The sequence below is a fragment of the Choloepus didactylus genome, chromosome 9 (genome assembly GCF_015220235.1).
Source record: "Choloepus didactylus isolate mChoDid1 chromosome 9, mChoDid1.pri, whole genome shotgun sequence".
In the NCBI taxonomy this organism is placed as follows: Eukaryota; Metazoa; Chordata; class Mammalia; order Pilosa; family Megalonychidae; genus Choloepus; species Choloepus didactylus.
In genome coordinates, this window is record NC_051315.1 from 91,336,903 (window position 1) to 91,363,621 (window position 26,719).

The 26,719-nt window shown below is 35.7% G+C and overlaps 2 protein-coding genes across 6 annotated transcripts in view; one reads left to right on the forward strand and one right to left on the reverse strand.

Annotated features, from left to right (window-relative positions):
• TYW5 (tRNA-yW synthesizing protein 5) lies at window positions 1-17,470 on the reverse strand. The gene is made up of 8 exons (XM_037849947.1): window positions 17,143-17,470; window positions 14,211-14,365; window positions 10,011-10,080; window positions 7,950-7,994; window positions 6,940-7,077; window positions 5,126-5,213; window positions 4,622-4,738; window positions 1-305 (listed from the first exon to the last, which is right to left on the reverse strand). The coding sequence occupies exons 1-8, from the start codon at window positions 17,218-17,220 to the stop codon at window positions 49-51; spliced, it is 948 nt and encodes a 315-aa protein (XP_037705875.1). The 5' UTR covers window positions 17,221-17,470; the 3' UTR covers window positions 1-48.
• MAIP1 (matrix AAA peptidase interacting protein 1) overlaps window positions 17,152-26,719 on the forward strand; it is an 11,981-nt gene continuing 2,413 nt past the window's right edge. Inside the window, exons 1-5 of one of the 5 annotated variants that reach the window (XR_005218840.1) lie at window positions 17,152-17,980; window positions 22,944-23,015; window positions 23,445-23,571; window positions 24,845-24,932; window positions 25,026-25,158. Coding sequence is in view for 3 of the 5 variants with exons in the window: in XM_037849943.1 (XP_037705871.1) it covers window positions 17,534-17,980; window positions 22,944-23,015; window positions 23,445-23,571; window positions 24,841-24,932; window positions 25,026-25,168 (881 nt within the window). In the remaining 2 variants the exon portion in view is untranslated. Of the gene's footprint in view, window positions 17,981-22,943; window positions 23,016-23,444; window positions 23,572-24,840; window positions 24,989-25,025; window positions 25,169-26,719 lie in introns of those variants that run through there. The other 4 variants (XM_037849943.1, XR_005218839.1, XM_037849946.1 and 1 more) reach the window with 4 other exon arrangements.

Here is a 26,719-nt window from a genome sequence, read left to right on the forward strand (position 1 = left end):
TTTGAGTTGAATTTTATTATAAAGTTTATATTCACTATACCACATTATTTACTCAAAGTTCTTGCTGTAGGCTTTGTCTTGAATGTGCAAGACCATTCGCCGTGCATAGAAGTCCCTGTATTCCTCTGGTAATTCAGCCAGTGTTTTTAGGGCTCTGTCCAAAATTTGTGCGGCTCTTGCTGCTGCTGTAGGATCTTTGTTTCCATACGTATCTGTCTTATCATAGCATTCAGAAGGAAGATGCTTCCAAAAGACATTCACTCCCACTCCAAACTCTTCAGAAATTACGTTATGGAACCATAAAGCTGGAGAAAGTTTAAAAAAAAAAAAAAAGTTAAAAATAAAACCTACAGTTAAAAAAAAAAACAACAAAATGTCAGTAAAATATCACGAATTGCATATAACCAGTGTAAGAAATAATCCTTAAAACCAGATTCTTTCGTTAGCACAGCCCAAGCTTTTAACAGAATCCTTTTAACTTTTGTGAATTGCCAACCAATTTAAAGTGTCAATAGCACAACTCTAACTTTAAAAACCTTTAGAAATAGCAATTTTTCCTTTTAACTTGAAAGACAATAAAGTTATGTTTGTTTTGGAGCTCTCTAATTTGGGGCTGTGGTTTGTGTTAATTGGTTGCACTTCCTGAATCATGCAACCACATCAAAAGTGTATATATTTTTTTGGACACAGAACATTTCAATTATTTGAAGAGTATCTCTGACCTTTTCTGATTCAGTACAGCAATCCTGTACTTGTGTTCTCAAAGACTTCCTATTCAAGCTGCAATGTGGTTTTCTAGCTTGCTTATGTTTGCATTCATTGTAGCCTCTTTTAGTTTTATATTTCTGATGCAATTATAATGGTCTTAAGATTTCTTTCAGCTCATTTACAATAAATATATAAAACTGAAGTAAAAAATATGGTGGTGGAAGGATAAAACTTACTAGTTTTATATTATATAGCTAGCTAATTTTAAAAATAAACTAGAAAGTTTCTTAGTTTTCAATTGAATCTAAATATTTTCAAAATACTGGTACTGCAGGAATACTAAAGTAACACCACAATATAACAAAGACGAAATAGTAGGATGTCAAAAAAACATTTAATCTTGTGAACTGAAGAAAGGAAGATTTACAAGATGCTAAAATTTAGAAACAAACTCATTCTAAGTGTATCCTAGGAAAAACAACCTTTAAATATTTTGATTTTGCAAAACCAATTTTCAAACATGGTTTTATACTTTTCCTCTCAGAATCTTTTTTTTTTTAACTTATTCAATACAATAGGGGCAAAAAGCCAACAATTCTGTTAAATTTAAATACAAAGTTGGGGCTTTTGCTTTTGTTTCAAAATGTATGCAAATGTTTAGTGTGTGGGTTTTTGTGTGTTTTTTTGCTTTTTTAAAGTTGTGCACAGAAGAAACATTGCACCATCCTTACCATGCTCCAAAGATATTAAAACCAAAAATTTAAATATAAATTTTAAAAATGTCCCTGCCATTTAAAGGTTAATGGTTGTTTTCAATAAATTTAAGTCAAAGTATCAAACTTTTGTAGACTATTAACTTTATGAAGGACATTGTAGCAGGCTCTTTAGGGAATACAGATTAATAAAACATGATTTCCTTATTGTTGGGGACGATTAAGGTAGCATGTATAAAATCCACCCTCAGTGATGCGGGAGATATGCAACATGACCGCTAGGGCTGATGCAATAGCGGCTTAAGTTGCCCTCAGCCTTCTACGGAAGTGATAGCCGTTCGCGCCTAAGATTCGCGCCTAAAGTGCTAGCTTTACTACCTGCCTTCTACCCCAGCAACAGTAGCCACCAATCCTGTGCTAGCCTTACATCTGCCATCCGCCCTAGCAACAGCAGCAGCCAATCCTAGACCGCCACCCGCCTTTGCAGCCACCAATCCTAGGCCGTCACCCGTTCGTACTAGCCACTCCCTCTACCTTAGAGTATATATACCCTGCCTCTTCAATAAAGTTCAATAAAGTTTTGCAGCTTGATCAGAAACCTGTCTTGTCGTGTCTCTTGTCCCATACCATTCCTCCCTCACAGGGACTTGGAGCCCTCCGTTGAACGTCCCGCCGGCCGGGACACCTTATCCTCAAGGAACTTAAAAATTAGCCACAAATAAGATATTTTTAGTAATACTTATTTTAGTTACTTCTAGCGCAAAAAGTGGTATTAATGATTATTAGTAATTCAGAAATGTGAAATACAACTATAAAAATAGAATTTATCAATGTACCCCTTTAAACTTAATTATGATTTTAATGATTTTCAGGGGTTCACTTTTGAATATTACAGATGTCAATTACTTTGCTCTGGTTATGAACCACATGGAAATTTTATGGACTTTCAAACTAATGCTTATTCATTATATGAAGAAATTAAGTGACACTAAGTCAGACTGTGTATAGAAAAATAATGCACTCAAAAGATACCATAGGTGTTGAAATTATAAAATTTTGATATTTAATAAAATCTCTAATCTGGCTTTGAAAAATATATGCAAATATTTTAGAAATAAAATTATTTAAAGAAACCAAACATTGCTGCAAAGGAGAGGCTAGGCCTCCCTGTATTTGTGCCTAAGAGTCTCCTCCTGAATGCCTCTTTGTTGCTCAGATGTGGCCCTGTCTCTCTGGCTAAGCCAACTTGAAAGGTGAAATCACTGCCCTCCCCCCTACGTGGGATCAGACACCCAGTGGAGTGAATCTCCCTGGCAACGTGGAATATGACTCCCGGGGAGGAATGTAGACCCGGCATCGTGGGATGGAGAACATCTTCTTGACCAAAAGGGGGATGTGAAAGGAAATGAAATAAGCTTCAGTGGCAGAGAGATTCCAAAACGAGCCGAGAGATCACTCTGGTGGGCACTCTTACGCACACTTTAGACAACCTTTTTTAGGTTCTAAAGAATTGGGGTAGCTGGTGGTGGATACCTGAAACTATTAAACTACAACCCAGAACCCATGAATCTCGAAGACAGTTGTATAAAAATGTAGCTTATGAGGGGTGACAGTGGGATTGGGAATGCCATAAGGACCAAACTCCATTTTGTCTAGTTTATGGATGGATGTGTAGAAAAGTAGGGGAAGCAAACAAACAGATAAAGGTACCCAGTGTTCTTTTTTACTTCAATTGCTCTTTTTCACTCTAATTATTATTCTCGTTATTTTTGTGTGTGTGCTAATGAAGGTGTCAGGGATTGATTTAGGTGATGAATGTACAACTATGTAATGGTACTGTAAACAATCGAAAGTACAATTTGTTTTGTATGACTGCGTGGTATGTGAATATATCTCAATAAAATGATGATAAAAAAAAAAAAAAAGCAATTGACCATAAATGTAAGTTTATCTCTGGATTCTCATTTTTATTCCACTGATTTTCTGTGCCTGTCTTTATGCCAATATGACCCAGACTTGAATACTGTGATTTTGAAGTGAGTTTTGAAATGGAGAAGTGTGAGTCCTTCAACTTTGTTCATCTTTTTCAAGATTGTTTTGGCCCATATTTACTTTTGTGGACACCTGCATTCTTTGTTATTCTACAAGGAAATAAAATGCCCATACTTCTCCCTCATATAGACAACCTTATGGCCTTGGAACAAGACAAAATATAAATATATATTTTTTTACAAATGGAAGCTACTGTGGTTTAATAGAAAGAACATGGATTTTGGACTCAGAACAATCTGTGTTTGAATCCTGTCTCAGCCACATTGGAGCTGTAGGACCATGAGCAAATAACTTAATTGTTCTCAGGTTCAGTCTCCTTATATGTAAAATGGGTATAATAATACCTACCTCATAGGATTAATATGAGGATTAAAGAAGACAACAAGAATGAACTATTGATACATGCAACAACATGGATGAATCTCAAGTGTATTATGTTAAGTGGAAAAAAGCCAGCCTCAAAAGGCCACGTACTGTTTGATTCCATTTAAATAACATTCGCCAAATGACAACATTACAGAGATGGATTACAGATTAGTGGTTGTCCAGAATTAGGGTTGGTGGGGGTGGGACGTGTGCCTGTAAAGGGGTAGTGCAGGGGAGATCTTCACGGTGATAACAGTTCTTTATTTTGATTGCAATGGTGGTTACACGAATCTACGCATATGATAAAATGTCATAGAACTACACATACACATTGTACCAATGTCGCTTCCTGGCTTTGCTATTGTCGTAAAGTTATATAAGATTTAATCCTTAGGGGAAGCTAGATGAAGGGCACACGTGATCTCTTTCTGTATTATCTTTGCAGCTTCCTGTGAACTTATATTTCAAAATAAAAAGCTAAAAAATTAAAAAAAAAAAAAAAAAAAAAAAAAAAAAAGAAACCAAACAGGCATAATCTTTTCCCAGATATAAAGGGTTCTGCTTTATGTTATTTAATAGAGTACAGTAATATTATATTTATATGGTTGCTTCTGTTAATTTTATAAGAATTTGCCTAAGTGTATTTTAAACCCACAAACAGTTGTGTACAGAAATTATCTTGGATATATGTAACAAATAAAATTTTATACTAAAAATTCACACAAAGGATGAGTGACAGAATACAGATTTTTAAACACATCACTGAGGTTTAGAAATCTTACCAGGAATGAATAACACATCTCCAGCTTCAAGGAAACATTCATACCTTCTAGCCTTGGAAAAGAGTGGATATTTAGTGAAGTCTGGATTATCTATATTTAGCACTTCTGATTTAGTACCTGAAAAATCCCCAAAAAGGATAATACAAATTGAGCAAAGTTAACATTTTTTAAAAAGCAAACACAATTTGAGAATTTATTCTTCTCTGTACAATTACTTACTGTACTGACACTGTGAGAACAATGGCTATTCTCCCAAATCCTAATAAAATTTTCAATGATCCCCCTCTAATTATGGCCACTGACACCCATGTAATATAATTAACTTGAAAATCTCATTCTTTGTATAGCATATCATTACCTGTATAACAGACACAATGGAGAACACAATACATCGTAATTAGGAAGGACTACTAAGATGTTTTTCTATGGGAATAAAGAGATTTCTGAAAGAGTACCTGATTAAAGTAGACTTCAGAAATATGAACTTAAAAACAGAAAAAGTACCTGATAAATATAAATACTGAGCATCTCGAGGACTGAATAGTACAACACGCTTTTTTCCTGTCACTTGTATTAAGAAGTTATCCATAACCTGGAGAACAAAAACTTATGAATAAGCAGTATCTAAATTTCAAAACAGGTAACTATAAAATACTCTCTTTTTCAATAATGACTTGACTTACATTGCATAAAACACTTCTAGTAATATTTTAATCTAACAATGAAAACGTTCGTATTCCACATACAACTGTGCCTTTAGTAAAGACATTTCTGCAAGACTGCCTTAAAACTGAAAGGAATGGCAAGTCATTAAGAAAACGAGTCAGAAACTGTTTGCCCTTGCCCTACCATGAACCAGAAGTGAGGGTAGATAAACCTATATGAGGCTCCCCTTGGTTAATATTTATTTTATTTATCTGTCAAGGAATGCTGTAAGGTTCAACAGACAACAGATTGAAAGCATGTGGAAAATTAGGTACTGGGAAAATAAAAGGTACTACTGCTACCAATGCTAAAGCCTTTTAATATATAGCCAATCATAGTTTAGTTATAGAAGTCTTGATCCCCAAATTATTTCTAAAGTAATACAATCTGGCAAATGTTCTTAATATACTTATTAAAGGGACAATCATGACTTTCCCTGTGTATGCAAGGATATATTTTCTTGGTGCGGACTGTGAAAAATGTTAAAAGGCAGAGACATTTAATTCTTAGCTAAGGAATCAAAATACATACTATAGCAGGACATATTCATGATTATTTACATATCACTTCTACCTAAGCTTTCTCCTTTTAGCACTAGCTCTTATGTAACTTTAACTCTGTAGTTATAACTACTGTTCCTTTGATATTTAAGAAAAGTTTATATATTATATTTCATTAAAACTCAAGCAAAAGGGATATTAAAATTTATAACAGTCACAGAATACAGTTAAAAATGTATTTCACTTATCACATCATTTTCTTGTTACATCCTTCATGTAAGACCTCTTTAAAAACCAATGTGTTAAAATTGTGTCTGTCTCACTAAATTATTGCTAGCATGTTAAACTCCTCCCAAGAGGTCCTCAGGTAAATTATAAAATATACATATATGATATAATATAGTTTGACTTAGAACTTTAAAAAAAATTTCTTTTATTTTTGGAAACCTATTAGATGTCATCTTAGCTTGCTAAATGTCTCCACACCCCACACATTATATAAGAAACTAACATTTTTAATGATTTAAAAACATATATATATAAAAGCAAATAAAATTACAACACCATAGAATAAATAATCAAGATCAATACTCTATGTATCTTGCCACTCTACAAATAGACACTTAACATTTTATTAAGGGATATATATCCTAAGACCTTCAAATATCCCCAAATTCTTGTAATTAGGAATGGATCTCTATAAGCTTCTGCCTTTCTCCTAAGAATTCCATCCAAAGTCATGTGTATCACTCATATATTCTCATACTATAAATTTACCAGTTTTTCCACTTTCATAATTTCCACCCCCTCATCTAGTGGCCATTTTTTCACTAAAAAAAAACCCACTTCATAAAACTTAGTATATACATGATGAATCAAGAATAAGACCACAGAGAAATACAAATGTGAGGAACTAACTAGGTTTAGGTACTAGCTGAATAATTCACTCTCACATCACTGCCTTGCAGAGCACCTCATTTCAAAACTTGTGTTTTCAGCAAATTACATGCCCAAGATCTTTAGGATAGCCCACAAAAAGCTGAAACCATGAATGTTAAATCCATAAATGCTAAAAATCTACTCTAGCTTTAGAGTTCACATTTTGTAACATACATCATAGTGGGTCCAAAGTTGTAATCCTGGTGAGCTAATTCGAAAAACACTGGAAAAGAACTGTTCTTCTTTGAAGAATTGTGGAAACTTAATATCTCCTTCCAATAATGGAAACTGTTTTCTGATATCTGCAACATCCTGCATTGAGAGAAATACCATAATAAAAATTTAGATAAAAAACAGTATCAGGAAAGAATTTTAATAATAAACACAATATTATCATAATGCTTATCTTATCCAAGGCTGCCACAGACCCCATAATATTAAGGAGGAGTGGGAGTGGGAAGTACTTGGTTCACTACTTTAAAATACTATGATATGAAAACCCATCTGCCAACACATGATCTTTCAAATGAAAGAATAACAGAGTTTATAGCAATTGCAGACTATCACTAATGTTAAGCTCAATATGATTCATTAATATAAAAGTTCTTACTTTAAGCAAGAATTATACATTTATTATCTACTCTATTAAGTATTGTAAGTCAAAAACTTAAAACATCATCAAAGAAGTCTAACCTGTGGGTTCTACTGAGGGAAGAGGATAAAAGGTAGAAGGTTAAGAATTAAATGCTGACACAGAGGGGAAAAATAAAATTTTACTTGTACTATTTTAAAGACTACTCCTTGACATTGGACATTGTAGCTATATTAATTTGACTCTTGAATACATGTCAAAGCCTATACAACAAATAATTCAGGATTTTAAATAATTATTTTATATTAGAATTTTATAAGTTGAATGGCCATCTGTAAAATATGCAGAAGGGATTTCTTAATTGTATGGAGATGAGAGCAGATGCCTTTAAACACTAAGATTCTATGGTTCTACCTGAAAATGAAGTAATCAACTTTTAATTATCTTAATTCTTATTCAGGGACACAAATTACTGAGACAAAATTGGAGAAGGATAAAACAGGTTGTATGTCAGTGTAAAAATTACAGTGCCAGTAAACTTATATACATCCATTTAGGTTTTAAGCAATTTTTTTACATTCAGAATTCTTACCTTTCTAGGATCTTCCCCAAGTGACCGTAAGTAGTACTTCTCATCCTTAAACATCCCAAAGAAAAATAGCATCAGCATTCATTTTAAAATATTAAGAAATAAAGAAGGAAGGAAACAAGGCTTAAAATGTAACCCAATCAAGTTGTTTTCTAAAAAAATTTCAGTTATTTTACCATTTCTTTTAATGCTTTCTGGTGGCCATATAAAGAAATGCCTTTATTTGTTGTTTCTAATGACTGGATCCACAAAACATTAAGTAAAATAAATTTTAAAGGCATCACATACCTACCACATCTAAAGCCACAATGCTTAATTTATACTTTATACCACAAATTATTTAGACTCTTTAACAATGTCTTAAGACTATTTATAAAGGAATTCCCATATGTATAGCACACATGATCTCAAAGTATTGTTGAGGGGCAACAACAAACTTTTTTAATATAATACACATATAGAATAAGAAATCAATAAAATGCCTTGCATTTTAATTTAAAAAAATCTAAAACACTGCATTTTATCAAGCTAAGCCTATGCCAGATCATATAAATTTTCAAGCCAAATCCATAAGAGCTTATGTAATGAATTAGATATCACTTTATAGTAGTAAATTTAGATTGATACATTTAAACAATTATCAGTTATACTTCACTGAATAGCTATAATAGAAAACTTGGAAACATAAAATATTCATTCTTGCCTCCATTTCCTATAAGAGGTAGAGATCTGAGATATACCAAGTCAGGCAAATGGACAATTCAACCCAAGAATTCTGCCTCATTTATGCTAACAGTGACCATTATAACCCACACTTCAAAATATACCTTACTTAGATTAACAACTTATTATTAATCTATGATCAGGAATTTAAACTCTCAGATTCACTGTTTTTTACTTTTAGCTAATAGCCTATCAGAAAAGTTCTATAAATTTACTACTGGCTAAATCATTTCAAAGTATCTTCTTCAAACCTCTACGGGTTTTCTGCAAGTTCAAATGTTGCAGGATTTTCAAAATAAGTTCATGTGGCAGACACAAAGATAAACTACTCAGATTCCCCCTTAAAGAAAGGACTTGCGGCTCAGTGGAAAGGAGTGTGATTAGCTTAGAGCTGCCAACTGTTAACTCCTTCAGATGCGAATAAGCCTTTGAACCAAGGTCATACTTTTCTTGGGATGGTCCCAACAATGATTCAGCATGATGATAAAAGGCCTAGACATTTCCACCAAACACAGGACTCCTCTACTAGGCAGTCTTTGCTCACAAGCTCCCTTTTGGGCAGGCAGAGACTGTCAGATACGTATTGCTCTCTGATGGCTCCCCTACCCAATCCTGCTCCCTCCCTTTTCCTTTCGTAAGTATTCTCCCCAATAAACCTTTTGTACTAATTCCATCTCAGCATCTGCTTCCTGGAGAAATGAACTGATAGTCTATGTTCACCTTATTCTGAGACTTTGTGTAAGTCTCAGACTTTACTCCTTGTTACGGGTTGAACTGTATTCCTTAAAAAGATATGCTGAAGTTCTACCCATGAATGTGTTTTTATTTGGAAAGGGGAACTTAGTAGATGCATTTAATCCAAAACAATCATGTTATAGCAGAAATCACGTTAATAATAATGGACAGTAATAAAATAAGGAAACTAACAGTCAATAAGATACAAAAATAAAGCGCTTAGCATTTGAACTTGGCATACGAGACCAGTGCATCTTCAAAAGATATATTAGTAGTTAACATTTAATGAGTAGTTTCTATGTGCCAGGCATTGTGCAAACTACTTGACAGATTTTATTTAATTAAACCTCACAAAAACCTTTTAAAGTAGGTATTGTTATTACCCCATTTTATAGCCTAGTATACCGAGGCATAAAAAAATAATTTAGCCAGGGTTTGAGAGTTAATGAAGGGCAGAACTAGGATATATGGTACATCCAACCAGACCTTAAGAATGGCTATCAGAGAAAACTACAGCTCTTACAGATCTAATGTTCTTTTATAACCAAATGTATTTAGCATATAGAGATTAATGCTTTCTAAAGAAAATATGTCAAAAACAATTACCTCTGAAATAAAGAATTCTTTATGCTTTTCTTCAGCTGCCCTCTGGACCAACTTGTCAAAAGGTAAAGTTCTAAAATAAACACAAAAGAATCCTTGGGCTTAATAATAAAGCAACTGGTAATAATCTATTCATATTTATAGGCTTGCTGGAATTGGATATGATCTTGTTTTATAATATCCATTAATTTTTATTATAAACTATTATGTAGAATTCTGTATTTTCAAAATCCATTTAGCAGTATGCTTTTTTGACATAAGTTGACTGAAATTTTGGAATTAAAGACTTTTAACTCTATGGTACAAATGGATTCTTCTCACATGTCAACATCCTCCTATTTCCAGTTACTGACAGGAAATGTTTCCATGGTATCTGATTACCTTTGGTAATACACAAACTTTCAGGCTCTGACTGCTACCTGTTTTCAAGTGTTATGGCAAAATAAGTCTTATGATGAATGGAGTACATGAGTAATTCTACTTTGGAAGAGATAATAGGCAAATGGTCCAGCAAATATGAAGCCCCTTCCCCACATCCTTGATGATATTCCTGCCTTTTGGTACTACTCAACCTCCTACACCACTCTCTGTCATTTTAAAGCTTCTGAGGAGCAACTCAAGGAAAATTCCAGTGAAGTGACTGATTTTTATTATTCTTCAAAATGTATGCCAAATGCCTGTTCCCTCCCAGCCTGGTGAACAGGACTGAACAATGTAGAAGCAAAGTTTCCATTTCCTTCACCTCACATTCTTGAGCCTAGAGAGCTATCTTTTCTCTGGGTTCCATCCTAGCCCTTCAACTTTCTAGAATCAAAAGTGCTGCTCCCTAATAAGAAGGTGATACCTATTTAGTAAAAACTAGATGATGAAAAGTTTTCAAAAGCATTTAGGTCAAAAGCCTCTCCTCTGTTCTCCCACTGCACTCCTGCCTCCAAACCTCTAAGTTAAGAACTATAATTTTTTCACTCCTACTACCAAACATCTTTCCACTTAAAATCTATACTGGGGGTGGAAGAGAGGGTAAACAAAATCCTTTTTTCTCTCTTTATGAGAAAATCTTTGGGCTTACCTTCTTTTTGCACTGTTTACCTAGAAACATACTGGGTTACGATAAATGTGGAACGTCAGCTGTGACATCAGGCAACATTTATTGAAAAAATGTCCCTTGATTGGTGAACTATTTCTGGACTGTTCTGAACTGTGAGTAGACTATAAATACTTCTTAGGAAGCAAAGTATTTTGGCTTCCCTGCATGCAGTATAACACTTGTAACTGAGAATGTTCTTTGAAGAAAACTAGATGCTAAGTTCAAGGGATGTTTCAAGCTACTGGTATCTGTAGACCATGTGGCTTGCCTACGTTAGGGTATTTTTGTACCCACCTCCATAGTCTTGTTCCCTTACAACTAAGTTGTCATTTGATGAACCAATTAATGACCCCACAGCTGGTACAAGGACTCTCACTGATACTACCTTACTACAATGCTGTTTGTTCCCTGTATCCTTCTGCAAAGCTAAGTGAATCTAGTGCCAGGTCATAGATGATTGGGTCCTGTGAGTATGTACGTCAAGCTGAATTTGAGCTCACTGCTAGTAATTACGCAAAGGGAGCATTGTAGGAGGGAAGAGAGGAACCTGCCATCTATTCAGACCAAAGCAGGGTAGTATGTCTCCTCTTAAATATAATTTTTGGCCAATAATATCAAATTTACTTGGTATCCTCATAGTCAATATTTTCCATCCCTGACTTCACCATATACTCTTCATTCCTATCAAGGCAGCTTTGAAGAGCTGGGCCAGTAGGAAGGCAATTTCCCAGACTTAGCTTGTTACTAGAGAGAATCCAGAAGTGTTTCAAGGCCTTTGTAATAACAGGGCAGGACAGTAATCCTACAAGAGCAGACAGAGTAGGATTAAACTTTTCAACTTGGGTGCCCCCAACAACCTTCTCCCTTAGGTAATGGTACCTGTCATACTTCTGCAGAGCAAAGCCCAGAGAGGGGGAAATAAGGTACATGAATTGGCAAGTTCCTTGGCCTTGAGGCCTTATCTATTCTATGAATGTTTCAAAAAGGAGGGCCCCTGCTACTACTGCTACTAAAGTACCATTTGTCTGGACTGGCATACACATCAGTAAGGGAAGAAGGATGGCAGAGTGGTTAAGATCATGTGCTCTATGAAGTTAGATAAACCTAGGCAAAAATCCTGGTTCCACCATTTTGAGCCACATGATCTTCAGTAAGTTACTTAACATTTTTAAGCCTCTGTTTTCTCATCTGAAAAACTATTATAAAAATGTCTAGTTTTCAGATTTGTTATAAAGTTTAGATGAGTAATAAATAATCTAGGAAGTCTGGTCAATATACAATAAGTGCTCATTAAGGTCAGATGATCGGGTTAACAACAATAATAATGAAAGTAGTCAACAACACTTTAAAAAGAAGGAAAAATAAAACTGTCATGTTCTGTTGCCCATTTTGGAAAGGCTGCTTTGCAAAATCAACATCAAGACTGAGTGAAGATTTAATAAAGAATACAAGCAGGATGATGACAGGAATTAGATAATGAAGTAGGCAGATGCAGCAAAGCAAAGCTTCCATAAGATTCGGACTATATATTCATTTTTTTAACCTATGACCAGCAGAATCCTTCTACCACACAAGACTCTGTTGCCTAGTATCCTGACTTTGGGAGGAACAATGAGAGTACCAAGAAGAAGGTAGTAAAAGCTAAGCCTTAAAAAATTACTCATCTTCAAATATTTGGTAAAACAGAAAACTAATATAATCTAACCTCAAATTGAGGTAATAATAGTATGTGTGGGGGGAGGGTAAGATTTCTTATTTTCTGGTCATTCTTTGGCCTAGACTCCTTTCTTTCCCACCTCTGATAATTGTTTAAAATGACTAAACATATTTTTCCCTTGAACTAGGAAAATAATCTTGCAATTTTTTTAGGCGCGCTAGTAAAAGTCTTGGAGGAAGCTGGGATAGAAACTACTACATAATTTATGTGCTTCAGAAGCAAGATTTGAAAAGTTTAAAAGACATGACAAAACATCAATTAAAGATGAAGTTTTAATGGCCAATTGTTACGTATGACCTTGGCCCTTCTGGAAGATAAACATTACTTAACTGCAAAACACTCATCATTCCAGCACCTTCCTCCACTTTCTTGAGATTTAATAAAAAATGAAAAGTTCTTTCGCTTGGAAAAACTTCTGTTAATTAAAATTCAATTCATGGCCTATTAAAAACCGAAACTGTAATAGTGAATATTTAAAGGAGAAAAAGCTGAGAAATGCTTTGGCAGCTGCTACATGAGCTTGGAAAACTCTAATGAGAAAGGAATGGCCCTAGACATTAGAAACTCTGTTGAACTCACCTCTAATCTGAAGGCTTTTGTGAACTACACGGTATTTCAATAGACTGAATTTGCTGAGAACTGCCATGTGCTCAGAATTTGGAAATTGTTGTTTAATTAACATTTTTAATGAAGCCCATGGGAATAAACAGCATTATTAAATCTACAAGATACAGCCTTTTAAAAAAGCTTTCAAGTTTAGACATTGCACAGCTTTTTAAATGTCTTATTTACTTTCAGAGATTTGAAAGCGTAAAATGACAATCATGAGAAAAATTAAAGCTATTTAAGGTTATTTTGTCAAAAGAGAAAATGAAATACAATTTTTACCATTATCAAACTGATGAAAGAATATATCAAATATTGCAATTACCTGTCCTATATTTCTCAAGAGGTCAGAAAAACTAAAAATGGGCTTATACTTAACTAAAACAATCATCTGGAATTCGAAAATCTTCCAACAATAAGGACATTAAAAATCAAAACAGGTTACGGAGAGAAGCTTTAGAATTTCTTATTCTACATAACAGTTACAAATGTGGCAGGATCAATCAATCCTAATCTAACTTCAAAGAACTTCTATATTCCTTCCATGACTCCAGGAGGTATAAGGTACCCACCCTATTTTAAAAACGGTCTTTAGAAATGTCTTTGTATAATTATGTAAATTCAGAATTCTTGTATTTTAAAAGCCATTTTTAAAAAAATTAAGTTATCCATGACTATATCATAACTCGCCAAAAGACCAAATACCATATGATCTTTGCATAACAGTACAAAAATATTTTAAAGGTTTTTAGAAAGTATTTGTATTCCCAGAGTAAACCTCAGAAGAAAATACCTATATACAAAGTTCTTACTAATGAAGTCCATCTGTGTAACTGCAGCAACATGAATCTTTACTTCTTTGTTCCCTCCAACTTGGCTTAGGTAATCCACTGTCCATTTGCTTGTACATGCCCCCAAATCAATTCCTTCCAGCACAAGAGGTTTTCTCTGTAAGTGGGGAAAAAATATAACAGTGAACTCAGTGGAAACCAATGATATATCACAGCTATATTTGGTTATAGAGGAACAAAAACAAAACATGATCCTTGATCCCAAGACACTCAAACTCAAAGCTTTTGACAGGAAGAAGTATAGTATATCAAGAACAAAATTTTAAAGAAGAGAAAAAAGAAAGAAAGCCAGAGGTACCATCAACAGCTTAGAAATTAAAAAATCTGGATATTATATAAAGCATTAAGTTTTATGGCAGTATACTGTAAATGATTGAAATTTGTACTTCATAATACTGTTTAACTTTTTATTGACATCATTTCAAACTTACACAAAAGTTGCCAAAATAGTACAAAGATTTCCCATATACTCTTTACCCTGATTCACCAACTGTTAATTTAACACTTTGTTCCATTTGCTTTATCATTTGCTCTTACTCTCATGATGTGTGAAGAGAGGCATATTATTATACATAATTTCATTTTTTTTCTGAACCATTTCAGACTGAGCTGTTGACATCATGTTCCTTATCTCTAGTAACTTGTATTTAGAGTGTGTATTTCCTGAGAACAAAGACACTCTCTTACATAACCACATAATAATTACCAAAATCCCAGGAACTTTAACACTGATATAATACTATTATCTAACTCACAGACCAAGTGAATTCAAATTTCACTAACTGTCCCAATAATATCCTTTACAATTATTTCTTTTCCTGGGCCAGAATTCATGTCACAATGCATTTAGTTCTTATGTCTTTTAGTTCCCTTTGATATGGAATAGTTCCTCAAACTTTGCCTTCCATGATCTTCACTTTTTTCAAGGGTAAATGTCAGTTATTCTATAGAATGCCCTTCAATTTGGGTTGTTTGAAGTTTCTTCACGATTAGTTAGATTCAGGTTACGCATTTTCAGAAGGAGTACCACAAAAAGAAGGTTGTGTCCATCTCAGTGCACCACATCAAGTGGCACATATAATTCATCCTATTATTTGTGACATAACTTTGTTAGGCAGGTAACTCCTGCCAGAATCAAGTATTACCATAATGAGAACAAAAAAAATAATGGTTTTTAAAAATGCCATTATTTCTTCTGTATTTAATTGGCATTCTAATGCAAAAATAAGCTCTGATTTCTCTTTCACTTATTCATCACTGGATTATATTGATAAATTTTGATGCTCAAATTGTCACAGCTCTGGCAAATAGGAGGTTCATCAAGCTGGCTCTTGTGCCTTTTTAACATGAGCATTTCCAAAAGGGACAGTAACATAAACTAGCCTCCTCTATAATTTCTCTGCTCTAGCCCTGCAATCGGTCATTTCTTCAAACAGCCCTGGTTTCTTTTAGTGGGGAATGTTATTTAGAAACTAATATTTGGGTAACTGGTTTGTTCATTGCTATCGTGAAGTCATTATTTCTAGGCCTTCTCAGTGGATAGTGCTCAGAACTATTTCTAGGAGAAACTGTTTCCAGGTGGGTCTTTATTCCTTTCAATTTTGTAACTAATTTCTAGTTATACTGCACTGTGATCAGTGTTGTTTGTAATTTTCTACATCATAAAACTAGTGATGCTTTCTTTGTGACATACTGTATGTCTTGCCTAGGAAAACCAAGTTAGAGAATATCTTATGCTATATATCTTAGAAAGCACTTCGACATACATCATTTAATGTTCCCAGCAAAACTAAGGGCCTGCAGGCATCTTATGACTAACACATCCTGGGGGTTGCAGAAGGGAAGGGAGTCAAGAACAGTGCATCTAGCCCTAGCTCCCCAAATAAATGAAAGCCTCAATTCTATCTTGTAGGTTGCTAACTCCCAAAAGGGGGGAAAAACACAACTCCATCTCTGACTTGTTTAATACTCAGAACTGTCGATCCACGACCACCACCCTTATATATGTAAATATTGGATAAAAAATTGCTGGGGACTTTTCCTACTTTAAAACAGGCTAGCAGTAATTCTATGGATTTTTTTTTCCTCTAAATACCTGCTGGGCTCCTTATTCCCAGCCCTTCTGAAGCCTGGATTCTCTTGCAAAGCACTTAAGTAAAAACACTTTTTTCTCCCCTAATATTTTGTTTGAGTTTTCTTTTTAAAAAATTAAGGTTCAAATTACACATCCAAAAATCTCAAGATGTTTTAGACTAAACGAGAACTCAGGTAGTTAGAATCCAAGACGACAGATGGAAGTTTCCCGGGAGATTCCCACTGTTTCCTTGTTGGCTCAATGGAGCAAACTTGCCCCTCCAAATTTTGATCTCGGAGTAGTCAGGCTGGTACGCGTCGTTCCGACCACCTGGAGTGTGGGCGGGGATGGGGGCGCGAATCCTGCTCTACACTTTTGGAAACCTCACAGAATACGAGTCCCACGACAAAGGCGGGAGAAAGCCGGCCTTTGTCGCCAGGGCATCGACAGACGTCAATTTACTAATACTCTAGGCAAGACCACTCTTCCTGAAGAGGGAAGTGCTTATGCAAATGCGTCGTGCACTGTGTTAACCACTGTTATTCTGCTCCCCAGAAATGTGAAGACGTTTTCTCCGGAAAATTCAATAGATGAGTCCAACATCCCCCTTGCGCCCTCTCCCTTGGCTGCAGAGCCAACCAGCCACCTTCTGCCGCCCGCCGCCCTCCTTCCACACCCAGGGTCGCGGAAAACCAGTTTGAAGCCGCCCCGAATGGTGGAAACGGGTCTGCTCCTGGTCTGCCGCGGGTTGGGTCTTCCCCCGTGGTTTCCCCAAGTCCAGCCCCGCGCGAGGGACTCACCTGTGGATAGAGGTGTTGCATAAAGTGCTCCCGCGAAACGCCGTCAAGCCTTAGCACTGGGAGGCGCTGCACCGCCATGTTTCCTCACGCTGGCCTCTCTTCCACAGCCTCAGAACCTCAACCCACACGCTATCCGCCCGGAAACACTATCCGGCAGAAAAGGTCCGCGAGGCCAGTGGACTCTAGACAGCGGTTCTGAGCACGGGGAGTAGGACCGAATGGCCTCGGCATGGGTTATGTGACAGGAGAGGATGGATAGGATGGTCTCACCAGAGCGCAACGGCAGGCCAGCTTTATCCCCTAGCCTTTCTCCCCGACCTCGCTGACGTGGTTTCCCTCCGACTTCCTTTAGGCCTTGCACTGAACAAGCTCAGGGTGAAAGGTCATAAAGATGGCGCTAACCGCTCGCCTCCTAACTCGCTTACATCTCTCCCGGCCGCTTCTCAGCGGGGCTGTCCGACTCCGGACTATCAGTGTGGCCGAGGTGAGGCCACCCTTTGCCAGACTTTGCTGCTTCTGCCGCCGCCGCTTCGGCTCGGGAGCGGCTGTGTTTCCTCGCGGCGCTTGGGCGGACGCGGCCTTTATGCTGCCTGCTCGCGGCCCCGGGCGCCAGCTAAGCCCTCCAGGACTCCCTGCAGCTCTCGACGCTTTTCTTGGTCTACCTCGACGCTGCTACAGCACTGAGGAGCAGCCCCAGCAGCGCCAGAAAACCAAGATGATCATCCTGGGGTTCTCCAACCCTGTCAACTGGGTTCGGACTCGAATTTACGCCTTCCTTATCTGGGCCTATTTCGACCAAGAGTTCAGCATGGCAGAGTTCTCTGAGGGAGCGAAGCAGGTCTGTTTATTTGCCTGATTGAACTTGCCCGCCTCATGCATTCAGCTATTACATATAGAAGTGTTGAGGTTCTGAGTTATCAAACGTGGCTAGTGGCCCAGACGCAACCCTCTGGCCACTTCTTATCTTAAAGAAAGCTTCAGATCTCCTGCACGGTCGCGCATGAGGAAGAGCTAGCTTGAGGGAACACGGTCAAGTCCCCAGTGACCTATTCCACTGTATTTGAGGGAGACTTGGTGAGGGTAGAGCAGCGTAGTGTGGTGGATAACACAGGTTTTGAATTAGACAGAAATGGATTCACAGCTCATTTTGTCACTTCAAAGCTATATGTTTATCCTTTTTGAGCATGATTTCTCCGAATCAGCAAAATGAGCAAGATAATTTTTCTTCATGGAACAGTGCTTGGCACATAGTAGGCAATCAGTAATTGTTTGTTAAGTAAATGAATGAGTGGATATTATTATTATTTTATACTGTGAGGAATACATGAGATAACATTTCCAAAATTCCATAATGTAATATTTGGTACAAAGACAAAACTTCCTGCCAGTTATTTGACAGATTCTTCTCCCCTCCATCATACTCCTTAAAGAATAACCAGGTGATGAGCAGTGTTCCGCTTTCCAAGAATTTGCTGGAACTGCCTCCTCCCTGAGCACAGTAAACTACACACTGAGAAATACTTAGCCTTTGATGATTAATAGCCTTGGCTTTAGCAAGTATTCCCTCTTTCTGATTGGCTGATAATACCTTGCCTTACCTGTGCAATATAATGGTCACTTTGGGTCCTGAGATTATTTGAAGAATATTTTGTGTATATACATTTTTCTAGGATGAAGGTCCATCTATTGCTTTCTTTTGAATCTCTTTAGACGTTTGTTGCTCTCAAACATTTCAGAACTATTGATAAACAATAAAAGTCATAGCTTATTTCCCAGTTCATACCTCCATTCACCTTCAAATTGTTTCTGGGCATAGTCATTATACAGTATTGATTGAATTCTAAAATTTATTAAATTTTTACTCCTAATTTATTTCAGTCTGCAATTACAGCCATTTATTTTATTTTTGTGACCTATAAATTGTTTTCAACTTTATGTAATCAATTTCAGTATTAACTTCTGCTTCCCTGAGTCAATTCTTGGCTGTTTTATGTGTTTACAAAAAATTTAAAAAGGGGCAAACTTAACATGTCTAGGTCAGCGTCCTAATAAAGGAGTAAATCTCTACTCATATCTGGGCTCAAAATCTTTTGTCTTTGCTCAGTTATTAATATCATGCTAAATTGGCATGATTTTATTATTCTCCATGATGCCCACTGATGAAGTGTGTTTGTCCTCCTTTCATAACACCTACATGACTGTACTGGCTCATTTATGTGCCAAAAAGGAATGGAAATCATCCCCGTCCACCTTGGGCAGGAATCAGTCCTTAGTCCATTTCCTCCTAACATATGTGTACATTGGAGCTTGGGGCACTGTTTAGTCACTGGTCCTAGTGGTCCTCCAGCAGATAATTTTTTCAGCCTCTCTTCAGCTAGTCTGTATGCAGTTTTGCCCTATCTGTGTCCATTTTTGTGCAGTTAACTGTTTTGACTTTGAAAAAAGAATATCTGAGGTCATCCATGGCAAATATTTAGCAATTCCCTTAAACCAGTGGTTACTGAATATAACATTCAGATCACGCAAATCAGTTCTCCAACACCTAAGATTTATATGAACATGGCCAAAAAGTCCTTTTCCTACTAGCTCTCATGATGCATTTGGACCCTTGCATGGGCTTAATTTGGGGGCTTGGAAATTGTCTGGCATGAAAACAGCAGCTACTTTATCTAATCTCCCAGCAGTTAGATATTATCTTGAACTGTGAAGATCAGTTAGATCGTGTTCATTAAGTTTGTTGCTTTTTTTAATCATCGAACATGGAAAGGGACCCTGGAACTCCTCATTTTAGTCTAATCCTCCTTTACAGGTGACAAAATCAAGTTCCAGAAAAGTGAAACCATTGAGTCAAGGACACATAGCGAGTAAGTTGTGAAGTGCGCTGCTCTGAGACCCACTCTGCAGGCACTCTAGGTCTTCCAGGGTCAGTGTAGGTTGAGATGGTTAAATACAATTGAGGCAAGTTTTTATTCATTATGTGAGCCAGGGGAATAGGTGATTCAGTGCTATATAAGCCTTAAACAGCTTTTTTATTCCCACAGATCCTGTTTTCCATTGATACGTGTATATGACATATCTTTCCTCTTACTGCCATCAAATCATGTAATCGTATACTATTTGTTTTCTCATATCATGCTTGCACATTACCTTTTCTTCAAAAACTTCTATGGACATACCTATGTTTTCAAGGTCTTATCAGGGAAGCCTCCTAATGATTCACTATTGTCTTATAGGATAAGTTGCTCAGGTGTGATCTCCTTAGCCACACACACTAGAGTCTCATGGTTGGGTTTCATCATGATAGTTATGGTTTTTGTTTCCTTTGCCCAAATTATCACCTGTCTTCCACATGTGACGGCTTACCTAAACATATAGTGGTTCTAAAACCCTGAGTGCCTCAAAGTGTTTGCACGGGATCCTTGAATCCATTTGGACGTATGCATTTTCTCAGAATTCAACTCCATTATGTAATATCTTCTGATAGGCGCCCCCTTCTTCCTGCCAGTTCTTCATGCTTCAGATTAGGTGTTACTTCTTGTAAGAAGCTCTCTCTGTCCCCCAAGATTAAGATAGGTTAACTTTTCAGTTTGCTTCCGTGCCATTATATTTTTACCGTCATAATTCTTTTTTTTTTGCATTTTTAAGAATTTTTTCCTTTTTTTTTAATTCTAATCAGTTTTTTTAATGCATTTTTTTATTGTGAACTTTAACATATATATATAACAGTGATAATTTTCAAAGTACTATTTAACAAGTAGTTAGCAAATTTCAAAGAATGTTATGGGTTGTAGTTCCACATTTTCAGTTATTTCCATTATTGTAAAATATAACATATATACTGAGAGATGTTAATACAGGTAATTTTGAAAAATGTTATGGGTTACAGTTCCATAGTTTCAGTTCTTTCCTTATTGTGAAATACAGGATATATACAGAAAGGTGATAACTTTCAAAGTACAATTCAGTGAATATCTATAGAGCAAATTTCAAAGACTGTTATAGGTTACAGTTCCACCATTTCAGTTATTTCCTTCTAGCTATTCTAATACCATAGTATCTAAAAATATGTATATATATTTATATAAAGTTTCAGTATTTGTAATCCTTGGTTAAATCCTGTCTTGTCTGTTGCTACCCCTTCCTCATTTAATCACTTTCTCGATCTTCAGGGGTGCCTAGGCAGTGCCTGTCATAATTCTTGAATTTGACAGTTTATGTCTCTCCCTTTCTGAGTAGACAAACACTCCTTGAAGACTGGTAGAGTCTTATACAGCTTCATTTCTCACTGCTAGGAATAAGAATGTAGAGGATTGCAGTTCTTGTTGTTTTTCCCTTTAAAATGGAGACTTCATACTTCAAAGTTGGGATTTGTTGCTTTAACTGTATAAACTTTTTTTTTCCTTAAACTTTTTAGTTTGAAATAATTTCAAGTTTACAGGACCATTTAAAAAGTAATACAAAACACATCCGGAGAACCCAACTGCCCCCTTCCAGATCCAACAATTTTAACTTTTTGCCACATTTGCTGTATCATTCAGGCTATCTATCAATCTATCAATCTATCAATCCATCTATCTGTCTTTCTGTCTATTTGTCTAAATATCTGAGAGTAGGTTGTGTACATCTTGCTTCTTGAAAACATAATACTTTCATCTATGTATATACTCTTTCATCTTTTCTCCCATTTTCCTAAACCTACTTATCTGTCTTAATGAGGTTCAGACTGGAATCCAGATTTCCTAACTCCCAGTAATGTCTAGGTTGTACTGCTTCCCAACTGCTATCTATGCACTATTAAATGAGAGTAATATAATAGAGTAAGGATGGTTGTGTACTTTGGCATTATTCTAAAGGGAAATATATAGGAGGATTTTAATTAAGGTGCTTAGTGTGTTCTCCACACACTTTTGTTTTTCAGATTCTGAAAGTGGATACATAATTAGCACTCTGCTCAGGTACTACTACATATGTGGAAAGGCCATATGAGAAAAGAAAAGTCTCAAGTAATTATACGTGCTAAAAAGAAATATTCTCCCTGTCAGTGCTGCCAAATATGGGTTCTTTAGTTTTCACAGCTCTCCCAACCTGTCAAATGTGTGGGTGTTCTTGAGAAATGCTTGGAAACCAGCTGAAATCAGAGAGTTGTGATTTGGCCTAGACTGTTGAGGGAGGATCTTTCTATTTTCTCTTTCTCTCTATGTGTATCTCTCTTCCTTCCTCCATTCCTTCTTTCCTTCATTTTTGCCTTTGTCTATTTTTTTTGATGTAATTATGTATACAGAAGGTGACAGAAGAGAATAATGAACCCCCATCAACCTATCAGCTGACTTCAATAACTATCACATACAGCTAATCTTCTTTTACCTATACCCTCTCCCAATTCCCTGCACCACTGATATTTTACAGAAGCAAATCCAAAACATATCTTTTTATCCATAGATGCTTTATTATAAATCACTATGAAGAAAGAACTCTCTAAAAAACATAGCTACAATATCATTATACTTTAAAAATAATAAATTCTTTAATATCATTATCTAGTCAAGGATCATATTCCTAATTGTCTCATAAATATTATGAATGTCACTTTTTTACAGTTGTTTGTTTGAATCCTCAGGCTCCCCGTCCCCTGTCCACTCACATTGTTATTATAACATTTGACATTATCACTTTTATCATTAGCCATTTGAGTATTACCACCTTTATCATTAGCCATTTAAGTATGAACATTGTACATTGTATGCTGTTTAGCATGATATTTTGAAATAATAATCAACCCTCCTTTCTATTATATTTTTAAGGCTTTTGCTCATGTATCTAAGTTGCTGTCACAGTGTAAATTTGAGCTATTGGAAGAACTTGTGGCCAAAGAGGTATACTTTTAATTTTATTTTAAAAATAAATGTAGTATTCTCTTGCAATAGAATGATATACATTGTCCTTATTTATGCTTAAAAATAGTGTGTGTGCTGTCAGCCAATGTACAATCCTTGTGTCTATCTCTGGGTATTTTGGATCATATGAAAGCATGACTGACTCCTGCAACTTAAGGAATAAATAGATATGTTGTTTTTCAGCTGCTCTTATATAGTATGTTCTGTTAGGAATGGACTAGTGGAATAATTAGATCTTTCAGCTTTACTTTTGAAGAAATTCCTGTCAACCTTGCTTTTGAGGATGAGTAAATATTGTAATAAATTTAAAAATAGATTTAGAAAAATTAATACCATCATAAAGACCACTTTTGGAAAATATTTTAAAGATAGAATTGGTGAACTAATGGTTTGTTTTTCAAAACGTAGGTGCTACGTGTATTGAAAGAGAAGGTTACTTCACTGCCTGACAACCACAAAAATGCCCTTGCTGCTGACATAGATGAAATTGTATATACATCAACAGGCGACATCTCTATTTACTTTGATGAGAAAGGTAAAGCTAGAGCATGGTGAACTTTAAATGAGCCATAATTTTACAGATAAGTTAGAATAGGAAATAATCATGAAATAGTGGGATTTTGTCCATACCAGTGGAAATTTACAAAATTTCAAAGTAAATAATAACTACTTTAAAGACCTGGCTCTGGAGGAGTTGAGATATGCCGATAATTCTTTATGTCCTTCACTCTAGAAATTGCCTGACTAATATTTCATTCATAGGAGAAAACATTTTCATTTAGGTTTATGAAAATAGTCTGTTTAGGGTAAGCTGCTCCCTATCTCAGATGAAAATATTTGTGTTTCTGATATCCTGACTTGCAAGAAACAATTGAGCATTTTAAATTTCCACCTGTACATTCTACGGAAAGAATAAGTAGTGAAAGAAAATGAAGGTAAATAGTATTAGCTAAAGACTGATTTGAAAGTAAGATTAACTATAGAACTTCCAAATTGGATTTGTTTGGGGATAATGAAAAGAGTTGGGGCAACTTTAGTGGTCATGTAGTTTTTCTACATGTTCAATACATAAATTTTTCCCATAGCATTCTTGAACATTTATTTATTTATTCATTCCTTCTACAAATATTGGTATATCTGTATGATGTGCCAGGCACACAGGCAATCTGAACTCTTCTTATACTTACTGACTCAGTTCTGATACAGTACTCTCAATTGCTAGAAAACTTTTCATACACATGTTAATTTGAAACATTTGTAAAGGTACTTTTAGTGATAACTACTTCTTCTCCCTTTTTATTTCAAATTGCATCTCAACACCATGGTCAGTACTGATTTTTAAACAGGATATTATCAATAATCATCAGGCACAACAAAGTGAATTAGGTAAATAGAAGTCTTTCTTCTTTCTGGTAGGTGGGATTAAATTACCTAGCAGCAAAAAAAAAATGTGTTGTCCCCTCCCTCTCTCCATTTTTGGTTTGACAACAGATATCTGCCATAAGATTATTATAATTAGAGAAAATGCCAAAGTTTAAATAAACCATAGAGTATACTTAGTGAATAGTAGGTATTCAGTAAATGGTAGCTATCATTGAGATACAGGGAAGAAGGCAATTATGTCAGAAGCTGTAAGAGAATTGCCTAAAAACAAAAAGGCACTGATACATGTATCTTAGATTAGATTAAAACAAGCACAAAATTTGATCTGTAATTACTACCAATTTCTGACTTCATTTTGGATATATAGATGATGGAATATTGTGATTTGTATTTGTGTGTGTGTGTATGTTTTTTCTCTAAGGAAGGAAGTTTGTTAACATCCTGATGTGCTTTTGGTACCTAACCAGTGCCAACGTCTCCAGTGAAACTTTAAGAGGAGCCAGTGTATTCCAGGTTAAGTTGGGAGATCAGAACGTGGAAACTAAACAACTTCTTAGTGCAAGTTATGAGTAAGTCTAATCACATTTTATTGTTTTCTTTCTCTAGAAAATGGAAGGTAGTGTGAAGGTACGAAAATCAGAGGGAACTTTAGGAAGGAAAGGATTGAAACTTGACAAGTTATTTACGAAGAGAAAAGGTCATAAAGACACAAAGGCTACGAAACAGGAGTGTTCAGAAATTGGAAAGAGGTAATATTGCTGAATTTATTTAAATGGTATTTCAGCTATCGACTGCTACCTAACAAAACTGTCCCAATATTTAGTGGCTTAAAACAAATATTTATCTTGCCTGTGATTTCATGGCTCAGGAATTTTGGAAAGCTGTGAGGTTTGTGTCTGCTTCACTGGCATCAACTAGGGTATCAGGCTGGAGGTTGCATTTCCACATTGACTTCGTCAATCGCATGCCTCAGTGCTCTTTGGCTTCTCTCTTTCCACATGATGTCTTACTTGCCAGGTCCTCTCCTTGTGGCTTGGGCTAGCAGCGATATTGGTGGCTGGCTTCCAGGAAGCAGAAAACAGAAGCTGCTAGAGCAGTAAAGGGTAATGCCTAGGATTGTAACAACCTCATTTCCACCATAGTCTACTAGTAAAAGCAGCCCGAGTGCCTGCACAGTTGAAAGGAAGTGGAGAGACTCCACCTCTTTATGGGGGAATGACAATGTAAAATTGCAGAAGAGCATGTGGGATGGGAAAGTTTGTTGTGACCATCTTTGAAAAGTAAAATCTACAATAAATGCAAGTGGGCCATTCACTTAGTAGATAATTATTGATCATATGCTATGTACCAAGTATTCTGGTAGGGGTTCAGATCAAAACTAAATGGTTGTTACCTTTAAGGAGCTAATGTCTAGTGGAGATTAGCAAATTATTTAAAAGAGACACTACAGCATTTAGGTTATTCTAATAAAAGTTAGACTAGTGCAGGTCTGTGGAAACATGATTTAAGATTTATTCAAAATAGTATGCTATGATTGTGTAACTAATGTTATACAAATTTACTTTAAAATAACCAGTAAAAATCCCAAAAAATTATTTAAGAAAGAATATGTTCCACTAAGAGAAAGGGAAATTATGCCCTCATTATTTTCATGTTTTTTTGAAAGAAATATGCTATTTCCTTTTGTTTCTCTGAATTTTGCTTTATTTGCAATTACCCAAAATATTCTGTGTATTTAAATGCCTGTTTAATTAAATCTACTGGATTATCTCTTCTTTAAGACGTTGTTTATAGTTTTAAAATACTACAGTGTCTTCCCAAATAGCCAAAATCAACTTGAAAAAGAACAGAGTTAGAGGACTCACAGTGCCGAATTATAGAACTTATTATAAAGCTGCAGTAATCATAACAGTGTGGTTCTTGCATAAGGACAGATATATGATCAGTGGAATTGAATTAAGAGTTCTGAAATAAACCCATACATCTATGGCCAATTGATTTTTGATGAGGGTGCTAAGTCCTCTTAATAGAGAAAGAAGAGTCTCTTTTAACAAATGGTGCTGAAAAAACTGGATACCCACATATAAAAGAATAAAAGTGGACCTTTCTCATTCCATATACAAAAATTAACTCAAAATGGATCAAAGATCTAAATATAAGAACCAGAACTATAAAACTTTTTAGAAGAAAATATAGGGGAACGTCTGGACCTTGTATTAGGCAATGGCTTCTTGGACTTTGCACCAAAAGCACAAGCAACAAAAGAAAAAAGTAAATAAACTAGACTTCATTAAAATTAA

Coding starts and splice junctions, on each gene's coding strand:
- TYW5 (XM_037849947.1), bottom strand. CDS start 17,220: ATGGCGGTGCAGCGCCTCCCAGTGCTAAGGCTTGACGGCGTTTCGCGG. Junction 7,078..7,949: donor TTGGGGAAGATCCTAGAAAG/GTAAGAATTCTG, acceptor CTCTCAATGCAG/GATGTTGCAGATATCAGAAA. Junction 5,214..6,939: donor AACTTTGGACCCACTATGAT/GTATGTTACAAA, acceptor TTTGTTCTCCAG/GTTATGGATAACTTCTTAAT.